Below are 25,359 nucleotides of genomic sequence, written 5' to 3'. Positions count from 1 at the left end.
ATATAAAACTGTGTTATTTTATATATATATATATATATATATATATATATATATATATTATCAGTCTGGCGAGTAAACTAAAAAATTTACTAGCCAATGGCGATTCAATTGCCAAGGTGTCCGTAGAGGGCTGGTTGGTCACTTTAAATGTTGCTCAGATAGTCTCTTCCTGTCTAAGTGGGCGGCTCTTAGCCAGAAAAAAGCTGCAAACTGGACCAAACTATTTTCCGCAAGTCAAAAGTCTGGCTACACAAAACTATAGGGCTTATAACATCACTATGCAATTGTAACAAAGTTGGTTTAAATAGTGTTTTTGGTTTGGACGTAATCTCACCTTCCCTGGATTTTGCCGTTTGAACTGCACAATATCTGTTGCACAGGAAGAGCCCGTAACCCAAACTTTAGCCAGGTGGTGGCATAATTCAGGCACACTCAAAGTCCCAGGCTGCACCAGACCCCAGCTGTGAGCCAATCAGAGAAGAGCAGAGAGAATTAACAATTACATTAAACAACTCTCACACCACTGGAAAAACCTGAAAGAGTAAACAAATAGACATTACCTTTCATTCTCACTCTCATCTTGTCTTTCAACTGTAAGAGAGCAGAAAACACGCCATGTCAGGTACATTTGAGTGTTACAAGACTTTTTTTCTTTCTTTTTTTACCATTTGCTTGTTTCACTCTTTTCACATTGCTGCATTTTTACTTCCATCAAGAATATGAGTATTTTGACAGGTTTTAAGAGAGTAACATTGACTTTTAATTTAGGATGTGGTTTTAATTCTATTAAAGACTTCCCAGAATGTAGATCAAATGCTAATAAGCCACTGTGTAACAGCTACATGCGAAATATTGATTCAGGTCGATATTGTTCACCTCTTGGAAATGCACTGGTGGGAAATGTCAATTTCATAACTCTCTAGAAGCTGTGTGAATTGGCAGAGAGAAAATTAAACCTGAGTGGGTCATAGCACAGGGAATACAGAGGTTTTAATTACAGCCAGTATGATTAATATTAAGACAATAAACACATGGAAGAAAGATCATGAGGTCTTATAGGTAGTAGTTGCAGACAAGCAATAGAGGAAGGTCAATTTTACCTTTGATCTTAGGCCAGATCTTATTCCTCCAAGTGTCGACACAAACAGCCAGGGCCAGACATGATGCCAGCAGAAAGAGCAACCTCAAAGAGCTCAGAGCAAAAAACCTGAGAAGAGATCAGAGACTGTAGTCCATTATTTTTACTCTCTTAATAAATGTTTTCATCATGAAATAACCTTGAATAAAGGCTTTTTAATAATTTTGTGAAGTGTTTGGATCATTGTTTTTTTTTTATGGATTACAATGTGCACTTTATACTGCATCAACCGCTCTGTTGTCGACTCTCTGACCAAAACCTTGTGATGACATCTGTCACGCATTTATCATGCTGAATGTTTGAGGAAACCTTTGTTCCACAGGTGTTTCCGGCCCAAGTGTCTTCCTGTGCAAATCACAAATACAGCATGTGCTGCATGGGAGTGGTGATATCTGACTAGGAGTGTAATGGTACACAAGCATGACGGTTCGGTATCTACCTCGGTTTTGATGTCACGGTTCGTTATGGTTTCGGTACAGCAGGGGGGAAAAACTAAACATAAAATTGCTTCTTTTTTTTTTTAATATTAAACAGTGGTTTACTGCACAATTTTCTTTAAATAAACTTAATTATAATAAAAATTTTCTAAGGGATAAAAATCTACCTTAGATTCTGCTCTAAACTATGGGAGCCCTTATACATTACTATAAAGTTACAATTAACAACAGAGCCCAAACTTAAATTCAATTACTATTTATTTTTATATAATAATAATCAACTCTCAAATAAATAAATAAAAATTGTATGCAAACATGTGAATTGCACAATGCAGTTTTTAAATTAATTTCCAAATCATAATTTCTATTTGTTGGTAAAATATAATAATTTACACAGTGGCTGTCATAACTTGTTTCATAACAGATTTATTTAAACATGCATTAGCAGAGCACATGGGGTGTGGGGTGGGGTGTCTGGTGTAAATTAACATGAATTTATTGGGTAATTTTTTAATGCTTTAAATAGGGATGTCAAGCAATTAAATTTTTTTAAACCGATTCATTCATTTAATTAATCTCATTAATAAGATTAATTCATTGGCACTTTATGTGCTGATTAAAGATCATTTAAAGTCATTATTGTGTTAAATTACAAAAGCACTGACTTAGACAATTAGAAAGAAATATTTTTATTTCAACATTCCAAAAAAAACAATGACATTTTGAAATACGAAATTATTTTAAAGGGGTCATATGATGCTGCTAAAAATAACATTATTTTGTGTATAAATCATTCTAATATGCTGATTTATTATTAGAATTATCAACAGTTGTGCAGCCAAATATTTTTAAGTTACGCCTTCTTTCTTTGCGTGAACGTTTGGGCGGCGTTATGCAAATCTTCTCACATCGTGACGTAGACATGTGGGGTGTGTTAGAACGAGCCGTTTTAGGTAGGTGTGGCTGACTCTTAACTTTTATAAAGAATATCTCTTTGGATTTGAGACTTTAGTCTTTGCAACTTTACAGATCTTCTTTATGCACCAAGAGCTTGTAACACTCCAAAGAGAAAGGAAAAATTGAAATCGCATCATATGACCCCTTTAAGAAACTATACTCTAAATATGAAACTAAAAGCACCAATAGGTGGCGGCAAATGCTGTTTTAATGAGTGAGTCATTCAGTCATTTATTCAACTGTTCAAATGGCTGATTCATTCAGAAGCGAAGCAAGTGTCTATCTTTATGAATGGCTCACTGAATCATTGGCTCAATCGATTCATTCAAAAATGTGGATTCATTCAGCAATGGAATTTGCACAAAAACAGACAATACTGATAATATTGTGTCTAAAATGTAACAAAATTAACTTATTGTTTATTGAACTGTTGTAAAAAACAATAAGTGTAATATCTTGTGATATTGCTAAACTAGATCATATGGTACATATATAAGACAAACCCATCCAGGGGCTTTTTTGTTTTTGTTTTTTGTCTTTTTTTGCCCTCAAATCTTGAATTTTAGGCTCATATAACTGCATTCTAATAGGCTACATCAGTCAGTCAGTCGTCCTGCATCATGTTGATCATCAGCAACTGCATCAATGTAAGATGACGGACAGGTTTGTTAGTGTTTGTTATAACACATGGAACAATCACGCGCATCTTACTGACAGATAAACCGCGCACTCGTATTTCACTGTTGCTGTTAATGTTGAGGTTATTTTAGCAAATAGCTTGCTTCATAAATTCAGTTCAACAGCATTCAACAGCTCAAGAAATATATCGTGATATCAATTTTGGCCATATCGTCCAGCCCTAAGTTAAAGAGGGTAAACTTAATCACTCGACTGAATCTGCACATGCATTTTAGACACTTTCAGTGCCTATAAAAAGTATTATAAAATTTGTTATCACGTTTTGATGTTGCAGCCTTATGTTAAACTACTTTAAATAACTTTTTTTCCCACATCAATCTACACTCCATACACCATAATGACAAAGCAAAAAAAAAAACAGGTTTGTAACAACTTTGCAAATTTATTAGAAATAAAAACTGAAATGATTCCATTGCATAAATATTCATACCCTTTTCTGGGACAGTTGAAATTTCGCTCAGGAGCATTCATATTGCTTGTAGATGTTACAAGACTTCGAGTGGAGTGTAGATTGATGTGGGAAAAAAAGTTATTTAAAGCAGTTTAACATAAGGCTGCAACATAAAAAAATTTAAAAATGAAGGGGTATGAATACTTTTTATAGGCACTGTAAGTGTTCTTGCCCCGTCCAAGCATTAATACACATCCTTGAATGAGCGCTTTAGCATATTCTTCAATCGCTCCGGTAATGTCAGTGTAACCCATTTCAGGGGCTGCCAAAATTACAGTTTAAAATTAGTCAGAGCTACAGAAATGCATCTTAATATTTACAAGTAAAGCTTCAATTATGTTTAGGTCACTTTCTTTCCGACTCCCCCTAGTACATCTAGTTTTTGACATCCATCGGGGGGTATCAAGCCTTCTTTAGGGGGGTCAGACCTCCCCAAACTTTATTGCTGCATGGCCTAGGCTGTGGTTAAAAAATGATATACAAATGTCTTTACAAGCACAGAAATGCCACAAGCGGTTCCTCTGCTGTTCACTGAAGCAAATAAAAGGAGATAATAAGATCAGGGAGAATATTTCTCTGATGGAGAGGGTGACTGCACTAAGTGAATGAAGACTGCATGCCTGAACCGTAAAGAAAAAGAGAGTGAGCCATCCAACAATTCTTCCCTGCACATCTTTCCCTCCTGAAGCATTTCACCTAAAGCTTTTCAGACTTGTTAAGCATTCTTTATAGCATGTAGTCAACATGAAATCTCGCTCACAACCCAATTCTGTAATATCAAATTTTTCCGAGAAAGGAGGCCAAATTATCAGGACTTTATCCATTAAGGATTTGAACAGAATGGCAAAAATTGGGTGTTACCTATCAGAATGGAGCCTTAACACAAGTTTGCATGAATTCTTAAATAGCTATTTGGCTATTGATTATTATTATTTTATCAACAGAAAAGGGAAGTCATTTCAGAGGAAGAGCATGTTATTAAATTTTGATTAAAAGGCAAACAATTTTTTTTGTAATAACTGCACAAATTAATAACTCATAAAGGACATGCATTAAGAAAGTAAATAGGGTCTATTTTGAACTTATGTTGACTTTATTAGCTCAAATGTCAAAGTGTGTATTAACAGCACAAGGCTTCCCAAGTTAGGCTCAGGCTGGCCTCTTTTTAGCAGCATCATATGACCCCTTTAAAGGGGGTGGTTGATCAGCTTTTTTCGAAGGCTTGATTGTGTTTATGGGGTGCAGTGTAACGTGCTCATGCTTCGTTTAAAAAAAAAAAGTGATGTCACAAATCTGGGAAGAAGCTCATTGTAGTCCATACCAGCCGTTTTTTTGTAGTCCTTAAACAGCGATTTCTTTAAAAGAACATATCCCCATTTGCATTGAACTTTGAGTGCCGTAAGTTTGCAGTGGTGGTTTGCAGTTTGCGGTGTTTATGCTCTAACAGCAACATTACACTTTTAACTAAAATTTAAAAAGTGAAATCATAATCAACCACCCCTTTAAGGCATGAACAAGAAATCATACCACAGTAAGGCCAGGCCCAACAAACCGGTTTGGGAACATAATATGCTAGTTGGCTTTATTATTACATTTTAATAAATAATAATTATTATTATAATAAAAATACAATTTGTTTTAAATATTTTAATAAAATTAGAATTAAATCTAAACGTCATGATTAATATAATACTAATATTATAATATAAATATTACACTAACATATAAAATGTATACACACACAGAGAGAAAAATATACAATAATGTGCATGGCAGTGTCTGTCTTAGTGCTACATAGTTATAGTAGGAGGTGGAAGACAACATGCAACATACTTAGGACACAGAAATGCAGTGCAAACTGATCTCTGCTTAACAGTCAAACATGGTACCTAATACAAGATTAAACGTAATTGTCCCGTCAATAACAAAGTAATTCACATTGTGTGTGCACACAGCATTGTCTTCACAGTAGCACCAATACAGCCAGAGCTCACTGTCTAAATATAGGCACCCAGCCTGACCATCTGTTTCTTATCTTAAATTAAAGGGGCAAAAGTCTGGAACATAGAGACACGTATGCACCCAGATAAAACAAGAAAGGCTTATACAACATCCTCAAGCCTTCATGAATAATGTAAACGTTTCAACTGAAAGCGCTAGATTGTAAACAGAGCCCGAGCAGAGATAAATCCATGGAGATAAAGCTCATCCACTCACCAGAACATGACATTGGCGGCCGTGTACAGTAGGACGCTGTGAAAGGGTCTCTCCCACAATAACACAGACTGCAGATAGGTGAGCAGGCGCTCGTGCGGTCCCAACCGCTCAAGCAGCGTTGCTTTCACCGCGCGAAGCTGCTCTTGACTCTCGCCGGACCACGAGCCGCTCCTGAGGGCGACGCGGGAGCGCAGCGGCCCCGTGCAACCGCTCCCTGCAGTCGCGTCTTCCGCTCCACCCGTATGAGCCATACTTACGTGTTTGGAAAAACGTGACAGCAAAAACACACAATCTAGAGTAATATGATGCTACAAATAAAACTGGTGCCTTGGAAATGATCTGGATGTATATATGGCGCGCTAGCTTAGCCTGAAGCCGCTCAGGGCAGAACAGCAGTAGGCAGACCTCGTGCGTTCAAGAGGCTGCCGCCGTTAATACAGAGCAAATGTGAAATAAAGCCCATTATTGGGTCTAATTTGCCATATTTATAGGTTTAAGTGTCTGCACGGGTCCTCTTTAATGTTGTCACCGTGCTGCTGTCATGTCCAGTCGTCGTTTTCGTCGCGGGAGCAACAGCGAGAGCCGCGGAGGACGGGCTTGATCTGGCCAATGGCATCAGGATTACAGTCAGAGCTGCTAAATAATAACCAACACCTCTCTTCTTCTTTCTTATTGTTATCTCTTTAATTAATATTTTCTTTACAATCTGTATTGATTCATTATGTTCCAATAAATTTAAAAAAAAATGGTAAACTGAAAAAAAAAAAAAAAAAAACTCTTCTTCTTTTGATGTTTAATGGCGGTTGGCAAACCAGCTTTTGCTGCATATTCCGCCACCTACTGGGATGGAGTGTGAGGCGATGATATCAAGGGAAATGCTAATTCAAAAACTTCTACCTATATTTTATTATATACATTTGTTATTTTCACAAAATTAATAAGAGCTTTAAAACCTTTATGAGAACTGTTTAACACATTCTGTAATGTCATAGAATTAATGCCGGCAGATTTTAATTCCTCTTTTAACTGCATTCTTTCCCTTTCATATGCCCTACAGTTAATCAGCACATGCTCTACAGTTTCTGGAAGTCCACAATGATTACATTGACCAGATTCATGTCTTCCTATCATCTGGAGTGATTTATTAAGAGTAGAGTGTCCAATTCTCAATCGAGATATAATCATCCCTTCTATTACCATAAGCAGTTCTTACATGTCCTACTTGTTTATTTATATTATACAAATGTCGCCCTTTGTTAACCAACACCTCTCTCAGTCAACTCTCTCTTCAAATGCCTTCACCAATCGTTCGTTAAGTAGGCCTACTTTCAAAACGTCCCAAACAAAAACTACACGTTTGTTTGTTATAAAAGGGTTTCAAGAGGGTAGTTTAAAAGTAAACTAATAAATCAAATTGTCATTTCGATTATTGGCATAGTATCCAGGAAGATGATTTTTCGGTATGGTTTATAAAACAGCAAGACATAACATCCCAAATAGCTTTTATAATTAAAATTTATTTAAAAAAATACTAACGAAATTTTGTGTTTTATTTTAAAGGTTTATATATCTTTTACTTTAGTGCAGAGGTGCCCAAACTTTTCACAATGAAGGACCAAAAATCCAACTTGATTGAGGGCTGAGGGCCAAAAGTGAATATCGCAATATATCAACAACAAAAAAAAAAAATCAAATTCACAAAACAGAACAAAATCTATTAAATTAGAAAGCTAAATTAGAAATTAAGATATGCTCCAATGGCATGTTTCCCCCTATTTTTATGGCAAGAAATGGTATGGTGGCCCGTATATATATATATATATATATATATAAATGTGTGTGTGTGTGTGTGTAAAATGTTATGTATGCATGTATACAATTTTATAAAATGTTCTTATTTCAAACCAAATAAATGGGTCTCTTACTACATATTTACAGAATGTAATAATTTAAATAAATTTTATAAAGAATCTTGGCTGGAGCTGAACTCTGCAGGACACCAGCCCTCCAGGACCGGGTTTGGTGACCCCTGATTTATTGCAATGTAATTTTGCCACTAACACAATATGTTAAATTAAGGCAATGAATAAAATAATTTTACTTCGTTAATATTTGTGGCTGTACATTGAGAAATTTAACAAATAACCTGCAATTTAAACTTGTTGAATCCTCTGTTTGCGCAACTGACGCGCAGCTTTGATGTAAACGCATACGTCTTACGTCATGCATTGCGTCAGTGATGCGCTCTATGTCTGTTCTTTCTGCCTGTTTGTATATTTATTTTTTGGCTTATTTAAATAAAGAGTTCTTTCGGTACATTTTTAACAAATATTGATCGGTTCACGTTTGCTGGCCTTCACATTGTTAAAGTACAGAGTGGCTGAAGTCTGCGCATGCGCAGTGCGCGACTGCGCGTCCGTTAGGCCGTTGCTGTTGGAGCGGGAACACGCATAGTGATTGACTGACAGCAACACATCTCTCACCTTTACTGGTCGAACAGCTGAAATAGCAGGACAGCATGCCTCGAGAAATTATCACCCTGCAACTCGGACAGTGCGGGAATCAGAGTGAGCCATTCGTTATATTACGTTCTGTTTGATAATCTCTAAATAAACAGTTAGCTAGCTAACGTTAGCTAGCCATCACACTGGATACCTTTGGAATGACCCAATGAATTTAGTCAATATGGTTATGATTGTTCATATGAGCCTTTCGTCAGCAAGAAGCCAAAAACGTATTCATTAGTTTCCACTTATTAACTACTCTTAAATTTTGTTTGCTAATTAATGATAAATATTTATTGCTCTCAGTTGGAGATTACAGTAATGAATCAATTTGTAGTCTAACCAACCTGGCCATCAAAAGTTGTTTTTTGTATGCACATAATTCTAAACTTTGCTTTGTATCATTTACAGTCACGTTTGACAATTTTAGTTAGAGGGATTTGCATTGTGTTTATCTTTTACTCTGAGAAATATGGGGTTCATTTTCATAGGAGTCTCATGTAAGTTGAAGTAGACTGTGTCAGACTTGGTTATTAAAGGCAAATGATCACGGAGTGCAAGATTTGATGTGGTGTAAACAATATCCATTACATTAATAATCTCCAGTCACAGCAATATATAATGGAATATGACAATAGCTTACAGCCTTTTTACAAGTGTTCTTAAGAGTCCAGCATTAATGGACTGATTTGTGTGTTTATTCTCTCTCTGTGCAGTTGGTTTTGAGTTTTGGAAGCAGCTGTGTGCTGAGCATGGCATCAGCCCAGAGGGCATCGTAGAGGAGTTTGCCACTGAGGGTACAGACCGGAAAGATGTCTTCTTCTATCAGGTACACAAATATAGACTAATGAGGCATTTAGAGCTAAACAGTCACCAACCATAATCACAACACATCAGGATTGCTGCTCTAAAGTCTATGCTATTATATTATATTCAGCAATATAAACCACTGAGTGGAATAAAGTACCGTTACCTCTTTGGCATAATTGTGTTTACATACAATATTGCCAAAATATTAAATGCAAAACAAGTAATGTCAAGAAAAATAAATACTACAATAACAAATATCAATACAAATACAATTAAGGCAGGGTTCTAAGTAATGTGAAAAGTGAAAAACCTTTAAAGTCCGCATGAAATCAAAATTGACTATTTAAAAAAAATTGTTTGTCTTGGTAACCTTTAATCAAAATCTGAACATTTACTTCCGCTCTGGAATGGCATTCTTTCTCTGATGATGTCAGTTTGATGGCTTGGGCAGAATATCCTTAAACACCCCTCCAACCGTTAGATTGCTATGAGTGAGAGACAGAGAGGAGGAGTGCAAAAATAAAACCCCGCCCTCTATTCAATATTCCGTTTCAGCTGGAAATATGTCACTACACTGAAATAAAGTCGGGGCGTGGCAAAGTCTTAACTTTGATAAAGAATATCTCCTTGGTTTTGAGACTTTAGTCTTTGCAACTTCAGGGATCTTATCTATGCACAATCAGCTTGTAACACTCCAAAGAGAAAGGAAAACTTGAAATCGCATCATATGACCCCTTTAAAAGAAAATTTAACATGTCAATATGATTCTTCATTAGTTAGTTAGGTGTTCACATAATTGACCACCAGGTGGAGCCAGGTTCACATGTTTGCAGCTGTTGTAAGTCCATTATCCCTCTACAGTCATTATGTGGAGGCCTTTTCACAATCTGACGGAAAATTAATTGGAAATAAATGGCACAGTTTCCATTTTTTCGGACCAAAAGACTATTCCAATTAAAGATCAAAATTAGTTATTTCACAGAAACTGCAGTGAAATCCTAATGTTTTCAAAGGGACTGCTTCTATTTCTTCTGAAATGAGGCATTCGGTGTTAAAGCTCTCTTCTGATGTGAATAGATTGAGTGAGTCACAGTATTATAGTAATTTCCTCTGTATTATGGCTAGTTGTGTGGTATGTAAACTAGTGATCGACCGATATGGATTTTTTGATGGTGATGCCAATATTTTAGAGAGCCGGGTGACGAATAAAAATATATATGAATGATATCAAAGCATTTAATTTAAAGACAGTAAATAACACATTCTGCAATAAAATTTATTTATTTTAAATAATTAATAAATGAGAAATAAACATTTAGAAAAATCAATATGACAAAAATAATTTGAACCTGATGAAAAACAAACCACTTTATACTTTAGATTGCAGTCTTGACTCTGAAATGCTATTATAGTTTTTTGCACAAAAAAATTAATTTAGTCTGGCCCGTCACTCACAGAGTACAGTACACACTTTTTAATGTAGGCTACAAATGCACACTTCTAAGTATCTAACTGCTAGATTCACAAACTTTTTGTGGCTGGTGGAATTAAATATTTATTAGATATTTAAAGACTTGTTTAAATGATGTGTATTTGCTGGGATATGAGAACGTAATATTGCATTTGCCTTTGTATTAATGCTTTGACTTTCTCAGCACTGTGAAAATAAAAGTTCCTCTTCTGACATTTATAGACAAAAATGATAAACTCATTGGTCGATAATGATAAGTAAAAGATGCTAACTAGCCTATCTGCCTGTATGTCAGCCTGGCCTATACATCGTTCAACCCTAATGTAAAGCAGCAGTAGTCTGTCTACTACAGATATCATACATTGAAAGATATATTCTCGAATTCTCTTGGATGCTTTCATTTTGCAGTCTCAAGCTGCACGAGTAATCATAAGCATCTTAAGTAGACCTTAGTTGCTTCTCATTTCTGAAATTGAGCATCCTTTTGTCCTTTCCTTGTAAGGAGTATTGAGAAGCACTTATGGAAATGTAATTTCCATTGATTTTTTTCTCCTCTGTTTCACCCCCTTCAGGCAGATGATGAGCACTACATCCCTCGTGCTGTGCTGTTGGACCTGGAGCCCCGAGTCATCCACACCATCCTGAACTCCCCCTATGCCAACTTGTACAACCCAGAGAACATCTACCTGTCTGAGCATGGCGGTGGAGCCGGTAACAACTGGGCCAGTGGCTTCTCTCAGGTACACTGAGTGATGTTAGATATCAGATAATTGCTGACTTTTATATTAGGTTAAATTTATGTTATGTTTTAGGTGATATACAGTGGGTACGGAAAGTATTCAGACCCCCTTAAATTTTTCACTCTTTGTTATATTGCAGCCATTTGCTAAAATCATTTTCTTTTTTTTTTTTTTTTTGCAGTTCACATAGTATGACAATGTAATTTTTAAACAGATATTAATACTGACTGTTAGAGATATTTAATGCAGTCTCTCGGGCCCTGAATTTTGGTGTGGGATTGTATGTACTGCTGGGCATAATTTTTCCTGCAAGTTCTGCACTTATAATGCAACATGTATTCACTAGCATGTAGGTTGGATGAACATATTAATCCAAACAAATCAAATCAGTAATTTGAGATCTTTGTCAAATTGTAATTTTACAAACAGCGCAAGTGATTTAGAGTTTCTGTAGTTTTGTGTCTAATGCTATGAGAGTGTGCAGGCTGATAATTAAAACAGCCTTCATTCCTGTTAGACTCTGTGATACCGGTTATACTTGTATATGTACTGTTGCAAAATTTCAATATAGTTCCTATATTAATAGTCGAATGAACAGTACATCCTCGAATAATGTGTCGGAGATGTATTCTTTATCGACACGTCAAAACTACGCAAGCAGCACAGACTCGCACTAACAGTAGATGATATTGATGAACACCACAAAATTAAAGGGGCAATGAACTGCCTTTAATTATTTAGTACTGTTTTCTGAGGCCCACTTATAATGTTATAAAAAAATTTACATTAAAAAAACATCATAATTTAGAAGTAAAAGGCAATTTTCTGTCCTGTTTTGACCCCCTCATCGTAACGCTCTGTTTGAATAGGTGTTTGAATAGTGACCACTTAATAAAAACAGTTACTCACACTTGTGTTGCGACATTGCTGTCAGATCCGATATAGTCGCCACAGCATCGTCCTTTAGTTTCAATCTTTCTGAAAATCCTGCGTCGGATTGTGCCTTGTTTGTAAACGAATCCGTGGTAAAATGTAGTGAACAAAGGACCATGTTCTTACTGACGTAGACTGGATCTTCATTAAAAATAAAGTTCATCCACTCGCTCCTAATGTTGGGATCAGAAGGAAGGCGATGCAAAGACCACATCTTCCACATCTTGGCACTGCACAGCGTCTTGTCTTCGGAGCATCTTTATCGTTTGCCTCTCTCGTTATTTACACTACATGTGAGAATCAGGGGGCGGGGCTAAACAGGCAGTGATGTAGATGCAGGCGTTGATCTTCTTCTGCGGAGGTGGGGTTTAGCCACACTATTACGTCATAAAGTGGCTTCAAAGAAATAAAAGAAATGTAGCTAGATCTGAAAAGCTTTTTATGTATACTCTTTATATCTGCATAATATCTATCAGATACCTTGCAGTATAGATATTAATCAGCAAACACTGAAAACTAATATTGATCAGTAAATGCACAATAAACATTTACAATACAAAAATAAATGAAATGAAGTTCAGTGGTTCATCTGCCATGTTTTACACCTGTTGCCATACAACACATTCTGTGGCCCTTTCATCAGAGTCTTGGTTCTTTGGATTTTCTTGACTCTGAATGGTCGTCACGTGACAGCCATTTGCTTTTATCAGCTGTAGGATCATCTTGTTCTCTTTCTTGGAAGGGTTACTACTTCTCAGACAATTACTCCTGTATCCCAAACAGTAGACAATGGGCTATAGGTTTGATTCCCATGGAGTGCATGATTAACAAATATAAACCTTGAATGCAATTTAAGTTGCTTTGAATAAAAGCATCTGCCAAATGCATAATTCATTCCTCAGATTTCAGAAAACTGATCTCAATTGTTAATAAAAGCCTTTGCAGCTTACCTTGTTCATTTATATAATGAGATATATTCATTCATTACGATCGATTTTGACCTACCTAAGAAGACAAATTTTAAAAGGGGCATGAACTGCCTTTTTAAAAAAATTTTTGTACTGTTCTCTGATGTTCCCTTTTAATGTTATCAAGATTTTTACATCAAAAAATATCATAATTAAGAAGTAATAGCTATTTTATATCCTGTTTTTAACCCCGCTCATCAGAATGCTCTGTTTGAATAGGCTGGCAGATTGTAAACTCAGAAGTAAACGCCCACTGCTATGATTGGCTAACAGTTGTGTATGTTTGACAGCCGACATTCCTCATAGATGGACGTTGCTGTGATTTAGGTCAAAAACACATAAATACTCAGTACAAATAAAATGATCTGTAGTAACAGACAAAGCAATAGTGAGCACGTAATGAAAACTCACACTTGTGTGGTGCGACATTACTGTCGTCGCACAGCATTGTCTTTTAGTTTCAGTCTTTCGGAAAATCCAGCGTTGAATTGTGCCTTGTTTGTAAACTAATCCAAGGTTAAATGAAGTGAACAAGTTCTTACTGATGCGGTCTGCATTAAAAATAAAGTTCTTCCTCTCTTTCCTAACGTTGGGATCAGAAGGAAGGCAATGAAAAGACTGTTTTTCCACATCTTGGCACTGCACAGCGTCTTGTCTTCGGAGCATCTTTATCGTTTGCCTCTCTCGTTATTTACACTACATGTGAGAATCAGGGGGCGGGGCTAAACAGGCAGTGATGTAGATGCAGGCGTTGATCTTCTTCTGCGGAGGTGGGGTTTAGCCACACTATTACGTCATAAAGTGGCACATTCCACAACCTGTCGTTTTGGCAGATTGGCTTCAATATAACCTGTTTTTAGACTAACGAGAAAGTTTTGAGTTCTGAAACTTAAAGGATGTTTTTATAGTACAATGACCTCTTATACGTCAAAAGATCAAGGGAATTTTGTTTTTTCAGTTCATGACCCCTTTAAATCGGTCTGCACTTTATTTTTCCAGTTTCATTTTTAGTTCAAATTAATTCAGTTAAAAGTTTGAAATCAAATGCCTTTTCGCTGTGTTGGCAGTTGCACAACAAAAATTACCCCATTTCATAATTTAGTGAAAGTTGTACACTTTCAAATTTCTGTATCTTTCTAACAAGATAAATATGATTCAGCACATTGCATCAATTGTAGGTATACAAATACATTGAGTGATTAAACATTATCCTCTCCCAAAAAAAAAAAGACAAGACAAGAGTCACCTAAAGGGGGAACCCCCCCCTCATTTACTAAAATGACATTCAGGCCCTGTCTCAGTTACGATGTGGTCATAAAAATGCAAATATAATAATTATACAAGAATTAGACTTTTTGTTTGAAAAAAAGTGGGGGGGGGGGAATTACATGTTCATGTTTGACAACTTTAACTTGTGGTCAACATATTTGTTCATTTCAGGGAGAAAAAATCCACGAGGACATCTTTGACATCATTGACAGAGAGGCAGATGGCAGTGACAGTCTGGAGGTATGACTCAATTACTGTACACTTTTTTGTCTGAAAGAAGTGGTTTAGCAGACAATATCAAATTTAGTTAGAAATAAAAGCTGAAAAAGTAGCTTATTATGAATGGGTTGGTTTTTACCCTTTGGTTGTGTGTCATTCATTCATTCATTAATTAAGTTTTCTCTAACTTTTGGAGAATATTTGTTTGTTTTTTTTAAACAGATTCAGATTTTTAAAACACTTTCTGATGATCTCCAGATGGTAAAGTGACGTACCATTTGACGTACTTCCATTTTTTTTCCGTTGCTTTTTTTCTCCTGTACCCCTTTCTACAGTGCTCTGTCTGTTCTTTTTTAGGTTGCTAACATACATAGACCTATGTATACATATAGCTACATTTATACATGTATGTGATTGTCCACAGATGGTTATACAAAAAAGTGCTATTTTATGCTTTTTTTGCACTCTTAAATTTACAAGATACAGATGTTCCTCCCATTAAATCAACAGACTCAGTCCTCCCTGCGTAATCTGTGTCATTCACTTTATTACCCACAATTACTGGTGTGTGCATGCACATGTATAACTTGTATGTAAGTGGAGGTTAGGGAGTGATTTGGAGGATGATGTTAGCAGTCAGTTAGTTGCATGCATAACCGCCGAAAGGTGAGTGAACGTCACAGAAATTAGTTAGGGCTTGGGGCAAAAAATCCCCAGATATTTAAAATGTGGGGGCAAAAAAAAAATACACTCCCTCAATTTACCCAACATGTGATATATTTCATGATGTTCTGAGAGGAAGATTGTAATAGAATTGACCATATTTATTTTTGGCTGAATTATATCTTTAAAATATATTCCAGCAAAGTGTTTATATTTCTGAACAAAAATTTATTTAACTGCCTGTTAAGTGCAATTATTCAGTCAAATAATTAAGTTCAATTATTTGATTTACATTAACTTTCAAAAGTTTGGGGACAGTAAGATTTAATGATTTTGAAAGAAGTATTTTATGCTCACCCAGGCTGCATTTATTTGGTCAAAAATACAATAAAAACAGTAATATATTGTGAAATATTATTATAATTTAAAATAACTGCTCTCTATTTTTATTTATTTTGAAATTTAATTTATTCCTGTGACGCATGGCTGAATTTTCAACAGTCATTACTCCAGTCTTTAGTGTCACATGATCCTTCAGAAATTATTCTAATATGCTCAGGAAGCATTTCTTGTGTTTGTTTCTTACCACTGTTGAAAACAGTAACAGTACTGCTTAATACTTTTGTGGAAACTGATATTTTTCTTCAGGATTCTTTGAAAAATAAAAAAAACAGCATGTATTTGAAATAGAAATCTTTTGTAACATTATAAATGTCTTTGAAGTTTAACTCCTTTCAAAATAAATTTCACTGATCTTAAACTTTTGAACAGTAGTGTAAACATCACTACTTTACCCCACGTAAATATTTCCTAATGATGCATCTTAGTACAAACATGAAAAAAAAAAAAGAAATCAGGAAGGGGGCCAACACTTTTTCACACCACTGTACATGTGTTTTGTATGTTAAACATTCTGTTTTTGCTTTTTTAGGGGTTTGTGCTTTGCCACTCTATTGCCGGGGGAACAGGATCTGGTCTCGGGTCCTACCTACTGGAGCGACTGAACGACAGGTGCCAAAACACAATTCACTGATATAGGACTCAAAACAACTTTGAATCCCCCTGCTCGGACTGATTTTTGCAGTCCACACTCCCTCTCCTGAAGCACAGATCCACACCCTCTGCATTGTTCGTCTAGACTTTCAGTCATGAAGCGTTTGGGTGGCAGTCAGTGTAATTAGAGGGAGATGCAGGCAGCAGCCATCACCGGGTGTAATTACCTCTCTTTAGGGGTGTGTTTAATACCATTGCATGTGCAACCTCAAGGGCACCAGCAGTGTTGAGCTGGGTGCATGTTCTTGTGCCTTAAACATTCTTCTGTCTTTTTTAGGTATCCTAAAAAACTGGTTCAGACCTACTCTGTCTTTCCTAACCAAGATGAGATGAGTGATGTTGTCGTACAGCCATATAATTCTCTTCTGACGCTAAAGAGACTGACCCAGAATGCAGACTGTGTGGTGAGTGAATGAATACGCACTTTTACACACTCTCTGCTAAACTTTTCAGCTGGCCTAGAATTCGGGAGGCAGTGTTATACACCGGTACACACACACACACATTCCAGGGTTGTGAATCTCAAATGAATGTGTTTCTATTTGAAACAGAGCCCCTCTCATATACAGCCTGCTACTCTAACTGCACATTTCCTCAGTTACACAATCCACCTTCCCAAACAGACCTTCTTTCTTTCTCTCCTGCTTTCATTCCCCAAACAGCAGCGGATGGAGAAAATAGGGTCAGTCCTATGTGATTATGCACTTCTCTCCTTCCATTTCCTCCTCATTAACAATAGCTTGGTCCCTGGGTTCATTTCATAAACCATGCAGAGTGCTGTCATATCTGTACATCTGGACTGGAGGTTTATAGATATGTCAACACTTGCTATTTTACTGTCATACTGATATCCATCAGCACATGATTGGACAGATATTTATTCAACAAACATCATATTGACTGAGGAGCCAGTAATTGTGTTTGTATATCCTTATTTGAGTTTTAAAGGGATATATGGGTTTGATCAACCATAGCAAAAGACTTAAGCATTACATTATTATTCATATCTCCAGCAAATCTCCATGTGTGAGGGCTGCTGATTAGAATAGATTGAGCTTTAGTGGAGCAAATGTCATTAGTAAAGGGTAAGATCTGTTTTATGCATATTGTGTTTCTTGCAGCTGTCTGCTAGCTTCATTATCGTCTCTGGCTGATTTAATAATGTCAGATCAGAGAGTCAGCACAAAAGATGAGGAGGTTAAGAGGTAGATGACTTTCTGTATTTCTTTGATGAGAATACAGATCTAGACTTAACTCCCAAGTCTGAGGCATTATTCTTAACTCTTATTTGAAAAGAAAGGCATTTCTGTCATAATTTATTTACCACCTTGTTGTTCTAAACTAGGACTTTTGTTTTGTAAAACAAGGACTTTTGTAAACAAGACTTTTGTTCATTGTAGAAACAAATTTAAATGAAATCAAGCAAGATTTCAGTTCTTTCTTTAAATGTTTTTTTTTTTCACAAACATTCAAACTTGTATACAAAAATATTGTACATATACTAGGGCTGTGCAAAAAATCGAAGGCGATTTTCATGCACATCTCGTCAGTAAAGCCGCTCCTGTGATTAGTAGTAAATCTCCAGCACCTGCTTTCAGATGGAGCGGTATTTACTACACGGTATTAAAAACTTTTGGGTACCTCCTACTTTTTAGTTGTATTTTAAGAAATTTAGTATCTGCTGTCAGTTTACTAAAATAGTACATAGTAGTGATGCGCGGATGGCGGTTATATCCGCGGGCGCTGCGGATAATCCGCGGATCGGGTGGGTCGGGTAATAAAAAAATGCATTCTGATTATTTGCGGGTGGGTCGCGGGTGGATAAAATAAATCATTATTTTTAAGTATTAACTACATTTTCTAAATTATGAACGTGTTTTAAATAGGCTACAGAAATTGAATAAACTGTAAATTAACATTAAAAGTTATTCAACAAAACATTATTTAGTCAAGAGCAGTAAGGGATTTTCTCTGTCTTTTGTTGTTTGATTAACATTAATAAAAGACGGCACAGCTTTATTAGGCTGCTGTCACAAGACCTATTTCACGGATCCAATACTGATACTCATTAACTTAAGACAAAACCGACAGTAGCCTACTTTCTCAATTTGGTACTGGCAGTACGTGCTTTGGATGTGACTGTGAGCGCACGCGCCTCTGGAGAGCGCGAGTACCGAATGGCTTAAAAAGACGTGAAAATAATACATTTTTGTGACGATGCAACAATGTCCGATCAGGCTATTGACAATTCTGTCAACTGTCCCGAAACGCGAGCTAAAGTCTTCTAGCGCAGTGTGCAGCAGCTCTAGATGCGTCGATGTGAAGCGAAAGTCAGAGAGAAGACGCGGTACAGCTGAATCACATACGCTGTTTTCATCTGATGGTTTGTGTGGATTTATTTACTCATCTAACCGCTATATTGAATAAAGGTTTTGCAGTAATTTCCCTCATTTTAAAGTCGAAAGCTGCGGGAATGAGTAATGCGATGTATGGGCAATCCCGCAAACGAAATTCAGGATCTGATTAAACATAATTCTATTATACAGAGAATTGTGAAATATATTTTCATTATTTTTTCAAAAACTTTTTGAGTTTATTTATTTTTTACAAAACTTTCTAGGCCTGGAAATTGCTGTTCAATGACTTTTCCAGGTTTTTTATGACCGTACAAAACCTAATGTGATGATCGGGTGCGGTTATCTAAATCAGACAAAAATACAGGTGCGGGCGGTTGGCGGGTGGATAATTTATTTGAAGCTGCGGATTCGGGTGACGTTTTAGCTCATCCGCGCATCACTATTAGCCACATTGTTTTCAGATGACTTTTTAAAAAAAATTATTATTGATATGAAATTGTTGTAAAATAAATATTGACATTGTGACACAATGTTGACACTGTAACTGTAAGCAAGATGGCAATTCTTGATACAGCTCTTACAACAAATAATTTCTTTCATTTTGATTCCACTTCCTTATTTACATTTATTCATTTGGCAGACACTGTTATCTAAAGCGACTTGCAGTGTTTTTAAGACATACCTTATGTCAGTGGTTCTCAACCCGCGGCCCGCGGAAATTTTTATTGCTGACGTAATATGTAAACTATATGCGTGCGGCCCGCGAGACTTGCACTTGGACCATAGTGCGGCCCGGTGGAAAAAAAGGTTGAGAACCACTGCCTTATGTTCATTTGTGTTTTCTGAAAATCGAACCGATGACCTTGGCAATGTTGGCATCATTGCAGTTTTGCATACTGCTGCTATCTGAATTCAAATTTAAATAGCATTGTCAATTCCGTTCAAAAATGGATTTGTCGACTCTGATTGGGTACAGATCTTAGGACCCAAGAAGACCTACAACACGCAGTCCTGACATGTAGTTAAAAACCTCTGTCATTTCTTTCTGTCTCCATGTCTCTTTCAGGTGGTGCTGGACAATACAGCTTTGAACAGAATCGCCACAGACCGGCTACACATTCAAAACCCCTCGTTCTCTCAGATCAACCAACTGGTGAGTTTTAAAAGTCTGTCATTTACAAATTAGCGTGTGAAAATACAGGGCCCTATTAATCGGTCTTGAGCTGATGCATCCAACCCAGTGTCCTTTTTATTTAAAAGCCCATCCCTGCAGCACATAGAGGGACCGGCCTGGTGTGGTTCATGTAGGGACAGAAGAGTCACTCCTTATTAATCACAGTTGGGCGCTTGCAGCTCTCCTGTGATAAGATTTGCATTAACATACTTAAGACAATCAGAAAACCAACCTAACTTCAAAGCCAACTGTGAGTTTGTTTGGCCACGAGACAAATAAGAGAATGATTTCAGTATATATAAATATGCGACTGTCAAGAAAATGTATGAGGTGGTAATAAATAACCAGTGACATCCCGTGCAACGCTCATCTATGCTTTCCTCTTATATGCCCATTCTTACAGCACCCTGCTCTGAGGTGAATAGTTCACTTTGTCAACTCATCCATCACTGTCTTCATCACCTCTAATAGACTTGGTCATATGAAATGGTCAACTTTAACAATACAGTGCATAGATTTCTGTAAAGGGTGACCAGAGTACTAATAGAAAACCTGTTTCACCAGTCTAGGCTATCGTGTTCTTAAACACCAGCTGCTTTTACACATACATCTCAAGTGTACCATTAGAACACCCAAATAATTAAAACAACACAATAATATAAAATAAAAATAAAGGTGACTGGTCTGTTTTTTCCCCCTTCCAATTGGATTGTCTAAAGACACGTGTGCTTTTCTTTAACAGGTGTCCACTATAATGTCAGCAAGCACGACAACCCTCCGTTACCCTGGATATATGAACAATGATCTGATTGGTCTGATTGCGTCACTCATCCCCACTCCCCGCCTCCACTTCCTCATGACTGGATACACGCCGCTGACCACCGATCAGTCCGTAAGTTGGTCAAACATGGGGATTTGCATTAAGATACTTTGCAGAAATGCAAAGGAACTTTGTAGCTCCGTTCTGAAAGTCTAGTAAACTGCTTTCTGCAGTCTATATAGGCAACTACCTAGTCTGTCTGTCTGTCTATCTCTGTTTGATCATTCTGTCTGTCTGTCTGTTTGATCGTTCTGCCTGTCTGCATGTCTGTCCTTCTGTGTATCTATATCTGTCTGTCTGTACTTTTCATTAGTAACAACAATACTTTCTAATTTTATTTCTCTCTTTGTGTCCACTCTTGGTTTTAACATTTTTCTTAAAAATTAACATCATTTCAGGTGGCAAGTGTGAGGAAAACAACAGTTCTTGATGTGATGAGGAGACTCCTGCAGCCCAAGAATGTCATGGTGTCCACAGGCCGAGACCGTCAGACCAATCATTGCTACATTGCCATTCTCAACATCATTCAGGGAGAGGTGGACCCCACACAGGTGTGAGCATATTAGATAAACACAGCACATTTTAAGTTATATGTGCATGTCATCATGTTTATATGTGTCTTTTGCAGGTACATAAGAGTCTGCAGAGAATCAGGGAGAGGAAGTTAGCTAATTTCATCCCTTGGGGTCCAGCTAGTATTCAAGTGGCACTGTCCCGCCGATCTCCCTACCTGCCCTCAGCTCATCGTGTCAGTGGTCTTATGATGGCTAATCACACCAGCATCTCTTCAGTAAGACCTGACCCTAATTTCTCCATGTCTGTACTGCTCAAAAATGGGTTTGAACTAGGTACTATATTGGTGATTGGGTCAGATTTTTGACTGCATTTATTAAAATACAGTAAAATCAGTAATATTGTTAAGTATTTGTAAAATGTAAAATAACAGTTTCTAATTTAAGATATTTTCAAATAATTTATTCCCGTTGCAGCAAGGCTGTATTTTCAGCATCATTACTCCAGTCTTCAGTGTCACATGATCCTTCAGAAATCATTCAAATATGCTGATTTGCTGCTTAAGAAACAGTTCTTATTATTATTAATGTTGAAAACAATTGTGCCGCTTAATATTTTGGTGGAAGCTACAATACTTTTTTTTTTTTAGGATTCTTTGATGAATAGAAAGTTCAGAAGAACGGCATTTATTAAAATTATTATTTTTTTTTTTTGTTGCTTCATAAATTTTATACATTCTTGCTGATGTGCAATGGCCGCTGACCACCGATCAGTCCGTAAGTTGGTCAAACATGGGGATTTGCATTAAGATACTTTGCAGAAATGCAAAGGAACTTTGTAGCTCCGTTCTGAAAGTCTAGTAAACTGCTTTCTGCAGTCTATATAGGCAACTACCTAGTCTGTCTGTCTGTCTATCTCTGTTTGATCGTTCTGCCTGTCTGCATGTCTGTCCTTCTGTGTATCTATATCTGTCTGTCTGTACTTTTCATTAGTAACAACAATACTTTCTAATTTTATTTCTCTCTTTGTGTCCACTCTTGGTTTTAACATTTTTCTTAAAAATTAACATCATTTCAGGTGGCAAGTGTGAGGAAAACAACAGTTCTTGATGTGATGAGGAGACTCCTGCAGCCCAAGAATGTCATGGTGTCCACAGGCCGAGACCGTCAGACCAATCATTGCTACATTGCCATTCTCAACATCATTCAGGGAGAGGTGGACCCCACACAGGTGTGAGCATATTAGATAAACACAGCACATTTTAAGTTATATGTGCATGTCATCATGTTTATATGTGTCTTTTGCAGGTACATAAGAGTCTGCAGAGAATCAGGGAGAGGAAGTTAGCTAATTTCATCCCTTGGGGTCCAGCTAGTATTCAAGTGGCACTGTCCCGCCGATCTCCCTACCTGCCCTCAGCTCATCGTGTCAGTGGTCTTATGATGGCTAATCACACCAGCATCTCTTCAGTAAGACCTGACCCTAATTTCTCCATGTCTGTACTGCTCAAAAATGGGTTTGAACTAGGTACTATATTGGTGATTGGGTCAGATTTTTGACTGCATTTATTAAAATACAGTAAAATCAGTAATATTGTTAAGTATTTGTAAAATGTAAAATAACAGTTTCTAATTTAAGATATTTTCAAATAATTTATTCCCGTTGCAGCAAGGCTGTATTTTCAGCATCATTACTCCAGTCTTCAGTGTCACATGATCCTTCAGAAATCATTCAAATATGCTGATTTGCTGCTTAAGAAACAGTTCTTATTATTATTAATGTTGAAAACAATTGTGCCGCTTAATATTTTGGTGGGAGGTACAATATTTTTTTTTTTTTAGGATTCTTTGATGAATAGAAAGTTCAGAAGAACGGCATTTATTAAAATTATTATTTTTTTTTTTTGTTGCTTCATAAATTTTATACATTCTTGCTGATGTGCAATGATGTGATTCTTGCTTGTTAATTTGTTTATTTTTATTTTTTATCAGTGGTGTAAAACAGCCAATTTTGGACTATTTGTTATAAATAATTAACCGTAAATTTTCATGCTCAATTTTTCTATTTTTACATTTAGGTTTTTGCCGTAATTTGATAATACTGTTAGATGTAATCTTTAGCTAAAGATATTAATCTCAAAATTAACCTCCATTTTTCATACTGTACATTATAATTTTCAATAGCAAAGCGATTGATTTTAATTTTAATGTTTTATTTTTAGTTTATTTTGACAAAATACTATAGAATTTTAGTATTGGCTATTTATCGGTTATCAGCCATAAAAGGAAAATTATTGTTGTAAATAAGTATAATTACTATAGTCATTAATTAAGTTAATTAGTTATTTCCTCAGAACCCCAAACACCACTGAACAGAGTTTCCATGGTTACGAAATATCAAAATATCAAGCAATTTTTTTTTTTATTGTGATATCCAGGCCTGGAAAATTCTATAGCAAATATGAAGTTGTCTGGTTATGCTCAACTGTTCTTGGGTGCAGTTGCTTTGACATGTTTTTAAAAATCCATATCCAGTAATTACAGATGACTGCAGAAGTCATGGAAATTCATGACATGACATCAAAAGATGTGGGGAAAAAACCTGACGTCTTATTTTCACGTCCTAGATTTGAGCAGACTCTTTCATTTCTGTTCTCCTCTCCCTCACCCCTAGCTGTTTGAGCGTACCTGTCGTCAGTATGATAAGCTGAGGAAGAGGGAGGCCTTCCTCGAGCAGTTCAGGAAGGAGGACATATTCAAGGACAACTTTGACGAGCTGGATAACTCTCGTGAGGTGGTTCAGCAGCTCGTGGACGAATACAGCGCCGCCACACGTCCCGACTACATCTCCTGGGGCACACAAGAGCAGTGAAAACCCCTTTGCTCACTCCCTGAAAGGCAGGCTCTAAACTCATCCTGTAAAATAGACAGTGAATCCAGTAGCAAATTTCAGAATTTCAGTAGTGAATGCACCTCAGAGACTCGGGTCCATAAACCTTTCATGGCTCACCATACTGTTCTGCCAGAGCCTTCTCTGCATTACTGCTGTGGTGAGAACCACTCACATATGTATATACATGTCATTTGTCATTTTTACAGGCCTATAGAACAGTTCTCCATAACCTGGTGCCTCTATCCTGAGCTGTAACTTCTCTCTCGTCCCAATTTCCTTGATTTCTTTGATCAGAGAATTTATGGCTCCATCTTAATCTATTTTTGTACTGCACTCTACACAAAATCTACATCAATCTACGTCAAGGTGGCCTGCACACAAACTTCCCTGTCCACACACACGTTGGATTTCTACACTGATAAGACTGGGTGGTCTCAGATGAATGTAAACCATAGGAGGGAGTGTGAAAGGTTAAGAAGAGATCAGACTAGAAGCAGCTTATGAATACACCATCTCACTCCCTCACGTTCACGCATGCATGCTTTTAGACAAAAGGCGCTTACTTTCAGGGGATAGACTATGATTGTGTGATTGAATCAATTTTCCTCGGTCTCGTTACAGATTACTCTCGAAGATTATCTTAGAGTTTTGAGAGACGATCAGTAAAGTCAAGTGTTATGCTGTACCTCAATCCATCCAATCAGTGAACCCTCATCAGGTTCTTTTTCTAGTCAATCAAATCAGTGAAGTTACCTCAAAGTCTGGCAGGATCAATCATACACCAATCCATCCCAATGCATCACATTTCCTCATTTGAATAATTTATTCTTCTGCTCCAGTCTTTGTGTGTGTGTGTGTGTGTGTGTGTGTGTGTGTGTGTGTGAAACTTTCATGCCAGATTTCTGCCTCTGCTTTCTTTTCCCTGGTTACCACATGTTCTTATTATTAATGTTATACTGTATATATAGTTTGCTGTCAGACTTGATGCATTTACTTGAAGTTCATGAGATTTAATAAATGTTTTTCTACAAGAATATTTCCATAGTGTGCAAATACTGATTACCCTCAAAACCA

General features: G+C 36.7%; 2 protein-coding genes across 2 annotated transcripts in view; one reads left to right on the top strand and one right to left on the bottom strand.

Moving 5' to 3' along the window:
* retreg3 (reticulophagy regulator family member 3) overlaps positions 1-6,531 on the bottom strand; it is a 14,093-nt gene extending 7,562 nt beyond the window's left edge. The window contains exons 1-4 of the mRNA XM_016527578.1: positions 5,900-6,531; positions 1,101-1,207; positions 561-591; positions 335-461 (exon numbers count right to left, since the gene is read on the bottom strand). Coding sequence (XP_016383064.1) covers positions 335-461; positions 561-591; positions 1,101-1,207; positions 5,900-6,150 — 516 coding nt within the window. The 5' untranslated portion in view covers positions 6,151-6,531. The remainder of the gene's footprint in view (positions 1-334; positions 462-560; positions 592-1,100; positions 1,208-5,899) is intronic.
* A 1,754-nt stretch (positions 6,532-8,285) lies between these two features.
* LOC107720009 (tubulin gamma-1 chain) lies at positions 8,286-25,319 on the top strand. Its single transcript, XM_016527577.1, has 11 exons — positions 8,286-8,466; positions 9,120-9,232; positions 11,257-11,424; positions 14,766-14,834; positions 16,408-16,487; positions 16,807-16,933; positions 19,953-20,039; positions 20,803-20,952; positions 21,279-21,431; positions 21,509-21,670; positions 24,067-25,319. The coding sequence occupies exons 1-11, from the start codon at positions 8,418-8,420 to the stop codon at positions 24,262-24,264; spliced, it is 1,356 nt and encodes a 451-aa protein (XP_016383063.1). The 5' UTR covers positions 8,286-8,417; the 3' UTR covers positions 24,265-25,319.
* The last annotated feature ends 40 nt before the right edge of the window (positions 25,320-25,359 follow it).

The sequence above is a fragment of the Sinocyclocheilus rhinocerous genome, unplaced genomic scaffold (genome assembly GCF_001515625.1).
Source record: "Sinocyclocheilus rhinocerous isolate Xijiao unplaced genomic scaffold, SAMN03320098_v1.1 scaffold273, whole genome shotgun sequence".
Lineage (NCBI taxonomy): Eukaryota > Metazoa > Chordata > Actinopteri > Cypriniformes > Cyprinidae > Sinocyclocheilus > Sinocyclocheilus rhinocerous.
The sequence above is the reverse complement of the archived record's forward strand: the minus strand, read 5'-3'. Positions and strand labels throughout refer to the sequence as shown.

What these genes read in the sequence shown, in the direction of transcription:
- LOC107720009 (XM_016527577.1), top strand. Translation starts at nt 8,418, where the DNA reads ATGCCTCGAGAAATTATCACCCTGCAACTCGGACAGTGCGGGAATCAG. An exon ending in AAGATGTCTTCTTCTATCAG is followed by an intron (nt 9,233 to 11,256) that starts GTACACAAATAT and finishes CACCCCCTTCAG; the next exon opens with GCAGATGATGAGCACTACAT. An exon ending in GAGAGGTGGACCCCACACAG is followed by an intron (nt 21,432 to 21,508) that starts GTGTGAGCATAT and finishes TGTCTTTTGCAG; the next exon opens with GTACATAAGAGTCTGCAGAG.